The 13,001-nt window shown below is 40.5% G+C and overlaps 2 protein-coding genes across 2 annotated transcripts in view; both read left to right on the forward strand.

Moving 5' to 3' along the window:
• LOC127418775 (zinc finger protein 391-like) overlaps positions 1-13,001 on the forward strand; it is a 66,369-nt gene that overhangs the window by 8,733 nt on the left and 44,635 nt on the right. The gene's annotated exons all lie outside the window — the stretch shown is intronic.
• Positions 3,639-13,001, forward strand: part of LOC127418721 (uncharacterized) — a 32,766-nt gene continuing 23,403 nt past the window's right edge. The window contains exons 1-5 of the mRNA XM_051659450.1: positions 3,639-3,821; positions 5,026-5,172; positions 5,369-5,614; positions 9,514-9,663; positions 11,734-11,808. Of these exons, the coding sequence (XP_051515410.1) occupies positions 3,639-3,821; positions 5,026-5,172; positions 5,369-5,614; positions 9,514-9,663; positions 11,734-11,808 (801 nt within the window). The remainder of the gene's footprint in view (positions 3,822-5,025; positions 5,173-5,368; positions 5,615-9,513; positions 9,664-11,733; positions 11,809-13,001) is intronic.

A 13,001-nucleotide genomic window follows, 5' to 3' on the forward strand; every position in this document is an offset into this window, starting at 1 on the left:
TGTGGACAAAAGTCCAGAGTGTTTAACTCGGACATTTATTTAAATGTAGCCTTGAGCATATGGCTGAACCCTAAACTATGTATTAATAAGTCCCCTTTCTGTTGGTCAGATTGGATTGTGAGGGGGGTTAATACACTCGGTGACCTATATGAGAGTGGAGTATTGAGATCTTTTGAAAATTTGACTCAACATTTTGGGATTCCCAGATTTGTTTTAGAAGTATTTACAGCTGCGCCACCTGCTCTGCACTATTTTTGGGAATAGTACGCACCCCCTAGAGCGGCAGATACTCTGGGAGTGGTGATTGCTGCTTCTGGGAAGGGTCATGAGGCATCAGTGTATTACTCCCTGCTAATTCAGAGTCTGGGGGATGGAGATTTAAATTCTCTCAAAAGATTATGGGAGGAAGATTTAAATTTGTTATTGGAGGAGGGAGTGTGGACTAGGATTCTAAAAAACGTCAAGTCTGCATCTAGAGGCGCAAGGGTTCGCCTTATGCAATTTAAGATTTTAATGTTAAAAATGATTGATTCACTATATATATATATATATATATATATATATATATATATATATATATATATATATATATATATATATATATTGTTTTTTTCTTTGTGTTAATTTATGAATCAATAAATAAAATGTTAATAACAAAGAGATGTACATATGCTATTTAGGATGCATCTCCTGTGACCACTTGTGGAAAAACAAAGGCCGTTTAAGGAATGTCTTTGTATTAATTTAGGAAACTTGTTTGTGCGTGTATATACAGTATAGTACTGTGCAAAAGTTTTAGACACTTAAGAAAAAGCTGTAAACAAGGAAGTCCACCATGATTGTGCTGCCCTAGACGACTGGCTAGTTCGCCTATGCCTAGAAACGGCCTTGTATAAAAGCTTCAAAAGGTTCAGTGGCCATTCTTGATATTACACTTTCATTATTAACAGTTTGCATATTGATAGCAGATATTTCAGATGATTAAAGCTATTAAATAATCACAGATGCATGAATATTTGCAAAACTACTTGAACTACAAGGTAAGTAATGTTACTTAACCAATCTGATGTAATTGGATGAATTTTTGTTGCATAACTGACAAGAGACGGAGGTGTCGGTTGATGTTCTCTCCAGTTTGGGTAAGGTCCCATTAGTTGCCATCAATGCCATAGCAGCTCCATTGCCACCAGTGCTATACTGTATGCTAAAAACACAAGTTTTATTTATATAGTGTCTTTTCCAATATCAAGAACATTTACAAACATTATTTCCATATTTTTTTAAAAGTTGTTTATTTTTTGTGATGTAATAAGTATCTTACCTCAGAAAAATGAACTCTCCTGCCGGTCGAAGTACAAGTAAAAGTGTCTCAGAAATACACGTTGTCCTTCTTATCTGCTGTCCAACTGTAACATCTGAGCGGTCTCCTGCCCACCAGAGGGAGCCCTCACCTGAATCCTGAACTGTCACTTCCTGTTTCCTGCCACATCAGTTCCTGTAATGTCATTTCCTGTTTGCCTAGTATATAAGCCATGCATGCTCATTCTCATATTGTGAAGTATTGCTAGATCATCTGCCTTACCAAGCATGTATATCATTGCCTTATTGCCTTATTGCCTAGTGTTTTGATCTGTTTGTTTTGACTTCTCTTTTGGATCTCCCCTTTTGCCTGTTTGCCTGGTTGGACTGCTTTACTGTGTTTTTGACCTCACTGCCTGTTTTTCTGACACTGTTTGGATTTTGATTGACTGTTTGAATAAACATCCGCATATGGATTCGTCCTCGGCTTCCGCCTCCTTATCATTACAGAATACTTTGCCCACTATGAATCCAGCGGAAGTTTCTCAGCTTCAAGCGGCGTTCGCTTATCAGAGCGAAATGCTGAAGAACTACCAAGAGCAGCTCAACAAACTGCAATCGGCAAACAATCATTTGACCCACTATATTCGATCGCTTCCTTCGGCTACACCACCAACGGTAAGACTGGCGTTGCCAGACAAGTTTGATGGCTCTGCAGGACAATGTCGTGGTTTTATCAGACAAGCATGCATTTATGTTGAAAGCCAGAGAGATCAGTTTCAAAGTGAAGCAAGTAAATGCACTTTTCTGATGTCATTGTTATCTGGTAAGGCGATTGATTGGGCTGCAGCGGTTTGGGAGACGGATTCACAGTTTCGTTCCTCCTTTGCATACTTCTTACAACTACTCAGAGATGTGTTTGAATATCCCGAGGGGGGAAAGGATATTTCCACACAATTGTTACACATGTCTAAAGGCAACCGTACCGCTGCAGATTTCGCTATTGAATTTAGAACCCTTGCCGCTCAAAGTGGATGGAATGATGTGTCTCTAAGGGCTGTTTTCAAACAGAGTTTAAACCTTGAGCTTCAGACGGAACTGGCCTGCAAGGGTGAGGATTTAACGTTCTCTGTGTTTGTTGCTATGGCCATCAAGATAGATAACCTGTTGAGAAACAATCCTAAGGGGAAATCTGCTCATCTGCCTCACACACACTTCCTCACTACACCAACCGTCAACCAAGATCCCATGCAAATAGGCTATGCACATCTATCTGATGAAGAGAGAACTCGACGCCGCCAACATGATCTGTGTTTTTACTGCGGTGAAGCGGGCCACCGTAACGTCGAGTGCCCACACAAAGTCGGGAGAGCCACCACTACTACCAGACGGGGGAGTGTTAATCAATGCTTTCTTCAGATTTCAAAATCGTTGTTGATTCCTGTTCAGCTGACTACAAAAAATGGTCCCATTACCTTGACTGCGTTGATTGACTCTGGTGCTGCTCTGAATTTGATCAACAAAGATATTGTCAAGAAATACAGTCTACCTACGTTACCTTGTGTTCCCACAATTTGCATCACTAATGTCAACAATAAACCCATTGAGGGAGGTATCACCCAACAAACTGCACCTGCACAGCTACAGATTGGTCTGTTCCATAGTGAAAACATATCACTCTACATCATTGACTCACCCAGGTATGAAATCATCCTTGGACATCCATGGTTATCTGTTCACGATCCTGTACTATCATGGTATCATGGAGAACTGTCTCACTGGTCCAAATTCTGCCTCACCCATTGCATGAACATCAATATGCCAAGACCATGTCTCGCCATGAGTGTTGAGAGTCCGTTCACTGCCCCCAGTCCCAAAATTCCTGCCTGTTATCACGACTACTTAGAGGTATTCAGCAAATCCAAAGCTACACAGCTACCACCACACCACCCCTGGGATTGCACCATCAACCTTCTGCCCAGTGCCATGCCACCTAAGAGTAAAGTCTACCCACTATCGCATCGAGAATCTCAAGCCATGGAAGATTACATCGAAGAGGCTATTAACTCTGGATTCATTCGACCTTCAACCTCACCAGCAGCAGCAGGTTTCTTCTTCGTTGAGAAGAAGGACGGAGGTCTACGACCATGCATTGATTATCGTGGGTAAAATTCCGCTATCCGCTCCCTCTTGTTCCTGCTGCCCTGGAACAACTTCGTGAAGCAAAGATATACACCAAGTTAGATTTAAGAAGCGCTTATAATCTCATCCGGATTAAGGAAGGTGATGAGTGGAAGACTGCATTTCTCACCACCAGAGGTCACTATGAGTACTTGGTGATGCCGTTTGGGCTAGCCAACGTGCCAGCTGTGTTTCAGTCATTCATTAACGATATCTTCAGAGACATCTTGAACCAGTATGTTATTGCCTACATTGACGATATCCTGATTTACTCAAAGTCGGAAGCTGAACACATTGAACATGTCCAAAACATCCTCTCTCGTCTTAAGCATCAACTCTATGTAAAAGTTGAGAAATGTGAGTTCCATGTTCAGAAAACAATGTTCTTGGGATATCACATAAGTCATCAGGGAGTGGAGATGGACACTACCAAGATCCAGGCAGTCACAGAATGGCCCCAACCATCCACAATCAAGGAACTTCAATGATTTCTAGGTTTTGCCAACTTCTACCGGCATTTCATCAGGAATTACAGCATGATCGCCTCTCCTTTGACGTCTCTTATGAGAGGGAAACCATCCAAGTTAAAGTGGACAAACGAAGCCACCATCGCCTTCACAAAACTCAACTCAAGTCAAGTTTTACTTTGGCACCTATCCTGAAACACCCTGACCCTAACCTCCCATTTGTAGTGGAGGTGGATGCATCTGACTGCAGAATTGGAGCAGTACTGTCACAGCGTCAGGGTCAACCAGCTAAGTTGTACCCGTGTGCATTTTTTTCAAGAAAACTCACTCCTGCCGAAAGAAACTATGATGTTGGAAATAAGGAGTTACTATCCATGAAAGCTGCGATTGAGGAGTGGAGACACTGGTTGGAGGGAGCTATTCACCCGTTCCAGGTTATCACCGATCACAAAAATCTTGAGTATGTAAAGAGTGCCAAGAGACTAAACTCATGTCAGGCCAGATGGTCACTTTTCTTTTCAAGATTGCAATTTACTGTGACATATCGCCCAGGAAGTAAGAATAGCAAGGCAGACGCCCTCTCCAGATGCCATGACCCTCCTCTCCAAGTTCATTCTCCTGAACCCATTCTCCCTTCTTCTGTAATTATCGCTCCTGTGAACTGGGACATCATGGAGATCCAAAGAGCCACGCAGCAAAATTCTCCGCCTGCTATGTGCCCCCCGAACAAACAATATGTTCCCCAGGAACTATGACAACGGGTCATGCAACGGGTTCATACCTCCATCACCTCAGGTCATCCAGGTATCTCACGCACAAATTAATCCACAACGCTTTCTGGTGGTCAACGATGAACAGAGATGTAACTGATTACGTGAAAGCCTGCCAAGTTTGTGCACAATCGAAGACCCCCAAGGAACTGCCATCTGGTCTTCTGCAACCACTACCCATCCTGCAACGTCCATGGTCTCACCTGTCAATAGACTTTGTTACTGATCTCCCTCCATCCGAAAATTTCACAACAATTCTTGTCATCATTGATAGATTCTCCAAGTCTTGCCATCTTATTCCCCTCAAGGGTCTGCCAACCGCCATGGAAACGGCTCGAGCCCTGTTTCACCAGGTTTTCCGCATCTATGGTTTACCTGAAGACATCGTCTCTGATCGGGGGACTCAATTCACATCTCAGGTGTGGAAAACCTTCTGCCGACAGTTAGACATCAATGTGAGTCTGACGTCAGGATATCACCCCCAGTCAAACGGTCAAGTCGAGAGACTGAAGCAAGAAATCGGTAGATATCTGAGAACATACTGTAGCTGGGAACAGAATCGGTGGGCAGAGTTCTTGCCATGGGCAGAATATGCACAGAATTCATTAACCCATGCCTCTACAGGACTAACCCCATTCCAATGCGTGCTAGGATATCAACCTCCTTTGTTTCCGTGGTCTGGCGAACCTTCCTCTGTTCCTGTGGTCAACGACTGGATACGTCGGAGCGAGAGGGTATGGGATAGCGCTCATATCCATCTTCAAAGAGCCGTACGAAGGCAAGAACTCCAGGCTAACCGAAGACGGCGCCCACATCCTCGCTACCAACGGGACAGAGTGTCTGGCTCTCTACGAGGGACATCAAGTTACGTCTGCCGAGCAGGAAGCTCAGCTCAAGGTATGTAAAGGTTACATATCAGCTTGAGCTTCCTGCTAACTACCGCATCTCTCCATCATTTCATGTCTCGCTCCTCAAACCGGTCCACCTGAATGCTGATCCCAATGCTGAGTCTCAAGAACCACCACCTCGGCTGGACATTGACGGATCGCCAGCTTATAGGGTGAACATGCTGCTGGACTCGAGGCGTAGAGGTGGTCGGTTCCAATACCTGGTGGACTGGGAGGGATACGGGCCTGAGGAGAGATCATGGATACCTGCTTCTGATATTCTGGACCCCTCACTCTTAGAGGAATTTCATCGAGCCAGGCCAGACCGCCCAGCGCCACGACCACGGGGACGTCCACGCCGAGCGCCAGGAGTCGCTCCTAGGGGGGGGGGGGGTTCTGTAACATCTGAGCGGTCTCCTGCCCACCAGAGCGAGCCCTCACCTGAATTCTGAACTGTCACTTCCTGTTTCCTGCCACATCAGTTCCTGTAATGTCATTTCCTGTTTGCCTAGTGTATATAAGCCATGCATGCTCATTCTCATATTGCGAAGTATTGCCAGATCATCTGCCTTACCAAGCGTTTATATCATTGCCTTATTGCCTAGTGTTTTGACCTGTTTGTTTTGACTTCTCTTTTGGATCTCCCCTTTTGCCTGTTTGCCTGGTTGGACTGCTTTACTGTGTTTTTGACCTCACTGCCTGTTTTTCTGACACTGTGTTTGGATTTTGATGGACTGTTTGAATAAACATCCGCATATGTATTCTTCCTCGGCTTCCCCCTCCTCATCATTACACCAACGAGATTCTGTCAGAAATAATTGTCAGTAAACATTGGAGCGAGTGCGCTATTGAGGATGATCACATGTTCCAGTTTTTAGGACTGCTTTTTTTCCTTGGTTTTACTCTGTTAATACACAGGAAAGACTCAGCCTATGTCACAAAAATGAAAAGGTGAGAGGTTTACCTTCATGAGGGCTTGTGTATGCCACCAGACAAACACACAAAAGTAAAAGTTCCCAGACTAGCTAAATAGGATATTTACTGACAAATCATAATAGAAGTATTATATTAAAATAGTACAGCTCTGGAAAAACTTAAGAAACCACTCCAAATGTTTCTGAAATCAGCATCTCTACATGTATGGCAGCCATTCCATTCCAGTGTCTTGAATTCCTGCTTGAATTTTTGAGCCATGAGTGTCATAAAATCACCCAACAGCAATGTGAAAGACTGGTGAAAAGTGTGCAAAAATGCATGAAAGCTGTGATTGACAATCAGGGTTATTCCACCAAATATTGATTTCTGAACTCTTCCTAAGTTAAAACAGTATATGTGTTGTTTATAAATAAATATGAACTTGTTTTCTTTGCATTATTTGAGGTCTGAAAGCACGGCATCTTTTTTGTTATTTTGACCAGTTGTCATGTTCTACAGATAAATGCTCTAAATGACAATATTTTTATTTGGAATTTGGGAGAAATGTTCTCAGTCGTTTGTAGAATGAAACTTAAAAACTTAAGAATTAACTAAATAAAACTGTTTGCTTTGAGCAGTGTTATATTGGCATAGGTGATGCAAGCAGTCGCACAGGGCGGCAGCATTCACTCGGGCTAGATGGTGTCTGATGTCACTATAATTTTTTTTATTTATTTTGTTTTGTAATGTAACTGCAACATTGTACAATGACAAGGCCAAATGGTGGCAGGCCCAGTACCAGAACCAAATCACTGTGGGTGCTCACTAATATGTAAATAAATATATAGACAATGGCTCCTAATCATTGCCGTCCTTAGCTATGTTTCACCCATTTCAATTGAAATGGGCCCCGCCCTCCAAAGAGCCCCCAACTGACATGCTAGAATTAAATAATTCATCCACTGAACAAAAAAAATTATGTACTGTGTGTGTGTGTGTGTGTGTGTGTGTATATATATATATATATATATATATATATATATATATATATATATATATTTGTGGCCGTGGTGGCTGACTGGATTCCTGCAATCATAATTTCTCTCTCCGACTTAGCTTGCTCCCCCTCTGTCTCTCCTTGTTTTCGCTCTCCGGGCCTGTAGTGAGCTGTCTATGGAGCTGAAAGAGCGCAAAGTGTAATTCATTGTCAGCTACCATTAGTTTCAGACCCTTTTAATTCCCAAACAAAATATGTTCTTGCTGTTGTTGTTAATTTAATATGAGAGAATTGTTTAAGCTGTTTTTATGTCAGCTGATACATAACACATAGTGCTGTTCAGTGCCGAATAGTAGTTGCCGAAGGGCGAGGCTTCTCCTTATTCCAAAGCAAAAATAATGGCATTGTTTCAGTTTTTCATTAATGGAATTGTTTGGATTATTTCTATGCTGAGCTGTTGATGCTGAATGTGCACATAATGCATTTAAGGTGAAGTGTGAAAATATACCATATTGATGAAACCCAACTTGAATCTTTGCTATATTTCTCTCACTAAAAATGTTTATGAGGGGTAGGGCCCCACATTAGCTCTTGAACCAGGCCCCCAGATGCTTAAGGCTGCCACTGCTCCTAATCATAACCCATCTGAAAATAGAACTACCAAACCAAACATGGTATTATCCACTGGGACGTTTTTTTTTTTTTTTGTTTTGTTTTGTTTTTTTACATCTCACCATAAACTTGTCAAATGAGATTCAGAAGAATAATTAATTAAACAAATATTGCAAAAGCTTTTCAAAAATACCACACAGGGTGCAAACTTGCCACTGACTTGGTATAGCAGAGCACAAAACTATGAAAGTGCACAGTAGAATCAGTGAATGAAGACTATTTCCATTTGTCTTTTGGTGTTGGCTGTTACAACTAATGTGTTAAAATTTCAAGGAGAGTCAAGAGTTTGCCTTTTATAGCAGGAAACTATATTGCCTTTATAGCAGGAAGGATGCAATGTATAGCTGTCAATAGGACCATGGACCAGGGGACACAGCACCTACATTGGTGTGAAATGAAGTTTAGTCAAAGTGCCTAATTTATCTAGGGACAGTAGAAAATCAGATAGGAATTTTTAATAAACTAGTCATTCTCCGTTAAATGGTATTACATATTAATAACTGTCAACATATTGATGGCATAGGCTTCAGAATCATAGAACAATGAACGTTTGTCATGTAAGTCAACAGCAAAAAGCTTTTTCTTAACCACATTCAGAACAGCTCCTAGGTGAAGTGCTGAATCTTCTCAGTAGTTTCTCCTTCCATTCTCCAGTGAACTTGCATGTGAGGTCCCTCTCAATCACAAGTTGAATCAGATGTTGCAGTTTAAGCAAGCTTTAGTGTTTGCATCACAGTAGGCATGACTGATAGAGCATCACTGTATCTTTGCAAAATGCCAGAAGGTGTCCAGTTTTCATCAGGTTTGGCAATTTCTTCTTGCAAAAACTGCTGTGCCACAGAAAATTGCTTCCTTAAATTCCATCCCTGTTAAGTCCAGGAGTGGTTTCACTTTGTCTCCATCCATAAAATTTTCACTCCTTGGATGTAAAGCACTCAGGGCCTGTGTAAGCTTGCTGTCTCTCTCAATAAATGGTTGACATTTCTCCAACAACTGCATCTAGGGTACTAAAATATAGTCTTTTACATTCTGTCTTTTCTCCTTCCACTCTGTATTGACCAAATGTTGTATCCACTACATAGTCTTTCCACTGTGTACTCACTTCTCTTTGTTATTTCTGCGCAGGGACGGCGGGGGGTTCTGCAGTCTCTCTCTGTTTGTTAAATTCCTCCCAAAGCAAGTCAAACTGACTTTCACTTCTCAGTTTCACCAAACACTTGAGTGAACTTTGGACTACACTGACACCAGTGTATATGTTGTTTTTGGGTGCTTGGAGAAGAGTGTTGGGAGGATCTAGCAAACTCAACACTTTATGTGCCATACAGGCTATAAAGAGGAAACTAGGCTGTGATGGCCTTCAAGAGCCCTGTGGCCTCAAGCCTCACTTCTGTGCTGCTGGTTTAGTTGCCTTCAATCTGCTGGAGCAGGGAAAGAATGCTGTTAAAGGACTTTATAATCACAGTGACTGTGGCCAGGTGTCCAGTCCAGTGTTATTCTAGCAACCGCTTCAACTTCTGTCACGTGTATACAGCAGCCACTGTAGGTTTTCTGAAGTACTTATAAAGAGAGTTGCATACATTAAAAAAGTTTTCCAACGTGCTTTCAGAAGACATGGCATGCAGTATAACCAGGTGGAGTTGGTGGTTGAAACAATGTACATATGGCACTTCTCTCTGTAATTTCTCTTGTAATTTCCTGACATGACACTTGCCCCATCATAATATGACAAGAATTTTCATTACGCTGTGATAAGATCAAGTTGGTCAGAGACTTGGCATCACAGTTCTGCATCGTTGCCACTGAAACAAGCCTCTCTTTCACACAGTTAGCCTTGTCCACATAACGCAGCACAATTGAAATGTTCTCACATCCATTGTGGTCTTTGGTGCCATCCACTTTTAATGTGTACCACACATTTGCAATTTCTTTAACTATCTCTTCCGTTATAATTCCATTCAGGATTTAAGGTGTATGTGGCATTGGATGGTATTGTGCTGAAAATCTTTGCAAGCTCCTTATCTTTTTTTTAAAGTGTAATCCATCATAGCTCATGGAAAAAATTCCACAGCCTTCCTCACCCCGTGCATCCAGTGCATCTACAGATCCCCAAAAAGGCAGCTGGTTCACAATTATGAATTCAATTATGTCCATAATAGCTGATATATAGGTGTGTTTCCTTTCAAGCAGTGCTGACTTAACAAGTGAGGAAATCTCAGTACCTTTCTAAACTCTAGTAAGTCTCTCCTTCCACAGCACAATTGCTAACATACGTTCTTTGCTGGATTCCTGCCTTTTTAGTGCCTTATTTTGAACAAGGGCATGGTGCCAACTGTTGTAGCCAGTAGTTGTGAACGCAACATCTGCCCCACTTGAGCCAAATTTACGACAACTATAACAAAATGCAGCATCCCGTTCAACAGAATATTCCAGCCACTCTCTATTTTTGAACCAAGAGCTACTAAATGAATGGTGTGACGAGGAGGAGGGCTTGGCCAGGCCGTGCTCCCCTCCAGAGGGCATGGCTGGGCTGTTATGGTGAACGGCTGGCGCTGAATCAGCTGATTAGCGGGAGAGCGAGATAAAGGGGAGCCACCAGATGCTGCATGTCTGTTTGTCTTATGTTTTATGTTGTTTTAAGTTGAGTTTTGCATTAAAACTTTATGTTGACTGTTCAGACGGTTCCCGCCTCTACCTTGCCCATCCTTATACTGTTACGATATAATAAATATATGTATGTGTGTGAGCGTGTTTAAGTGCTAGGGAGACGAGGGAGCTTTTCAGTCGAAATTGAAGTAAAATTAGGATATGTACTTAACCAATGTCTTTGTTTTAATTGGTTATTTTGTTGTGGTAGCCTGTAGGGCTCTTTGAAATAACTGAAATCATTTGGCAAGTGATATGGAACCGTTATGCGGTCAAGACCTGGAACTACTTCATAGCCATGCGTTTGCTTGAAAAATAATTGCACACCTTAGAATGTCCTTCAACCAATCATAATCGAGCATTCAACAGACCTGTGGTATAAGTTGATTTAATTAAGATAAGAGGTAATAAATTGTCAATGTTGAAAATCTGTTTTGATTATTCGAATAAATTGATGCATTTGACATAAATGGACGAGACATGTTTTAAATGATTGCGGAAAAAAATGCCCCTGACACTCAAATCTAGGGGTAAATATGGCCTCTTAGTTAATTTCTGACACTGCCTGTAAGTATTTTTTGGTTTTTTTGTGATAAACGTCAGTTGCTTTGGTACATGTTTGAAGGAGTTACAATATGGGATGGTTTTAATTTGATTGAGAATCCACAAAATGCCATTATTTTTCCCTTTTCTGTGGCTCTGAAGTTCTTAATTTAAACATAAATTACAAGCTTTGAATAAGCAATCTGTCAATGCAAAGTCTTCTTTAAATGGTACAAGACTAGGAAAAGTAGGCTATATACCATTATTAAATTATCTCAGAGTAACAGGTTTTATATAAAGGGATTTAAGGAGGGGAGGGGAAGGTTTCACTTCCTTCTGCGCTCTTCACTTCTGTCCAGTTGTTGGCAGTAAAGCACCAAAAGCCGTTTTCAATCTCAGAAGAAGAAGATCTGAAAGTTCGAGTGCTCATTTCGGTACGTGTTTAATGTCTTTTACATCATATGTGAGATTTATATTTGTTTTAATATGTAGTTTTCTGTTTATGTTGTTTTTCTGGTGTTTTAATTATTGTAAAATAATCTTATTATCGCTGTATGTGGCAGTTTTGTGACGGACGTTTTAAGATATTCAGTTTGAGGAGAAACAAGCAGAAATCTGAGAATATTCTGTTACATTTCTGATAAATGAGCTCGTTAAATCCAGCGACCAATTGTAAATTATTTCAATGAAGGCCGTTATATGTTGAATAAAGCTTGATATGGGCTAATATCTGATCATATCTCAGGAAAATGAAACCCAAACACAAAGCACACATTTATATTTATATAATCTCAGAAATACTTATTTTGTGTAACAGATCTGTCCTTGTGTGTAATAATTTAATAATGTTTTCAGGGTTGGGAGGGTTACTTTTGAAACATATTCCACTACAGATTACAGAATACATGCTGTAAAATGTAATTTGTAATGTATTCCGTTAGATTACTCAAGGTCAGTAACGTATTCTAAATACTTTGGATTACTTCTTCAGCACTGGTAGATTTTTTCACTTGTTTTGACTATAAAAACTCTGTCAGTACAGTAAGACAAAATACACATGTTAAAAATACATTCTCTGAAAAACCTAAATATCTTATGCAGTGTTGTTTCTAAAACAAGATTAATCAAACTGATCTTGTTTTAAGGATTTTTAGATATTTTTACAGGAAAACAATAAAAAATTATTATCAAGATTATGATTTTTGCCCTAATATCAAAGGTCTTACTAGAAAAAAGAAATTATGATCCAACGTGAATTTTCTTGATAATAAAAATATGATCGTGCATGTAAAATGGTTAGAAATAGCATTTTAGCTTAACATAAAGCTGACAATTTACACAAGGTTTATTTCTGTTTCTTCTGCTCCAAACTTACTTCAAACTTACTTCTCTGTCTGCTCGTATGAATGTAACACATCATAAGAAAGTGTTTCACCACTGTTCAAATACACTTTGAATCACATCATTTATATGGATAAATGTTTTCCATCTGAAAGGACTAAATATTAAATGACACAAATGACAATAAAATGCAAAGTAATCTCTTCAGTAATCAAAATACTTTTTGAATGTAACTGTATTCTAATGAACAATGATTTAAATTGTAACTGTAGTGGAATACAGTTAC

This window comes from Myxocyprinus asiaticus, chromosome 28, assembly GCF_019703515.2.
Source record: "Myxocyprinus asiaticus isolate MX2 ecotype Aquarium Trade chromosome 28, UBuf_Myxa_2, whole genome shotgun sequence".
In the NCBI taxonomy this organism is placed as follows: domain Eukaryota; kingdom Metazoa; phylum Chordata; class Actinopteri; order Cypriniformes; family Catostomidae; genus Myxocyprinus; species Myxocyprinus asiaticus.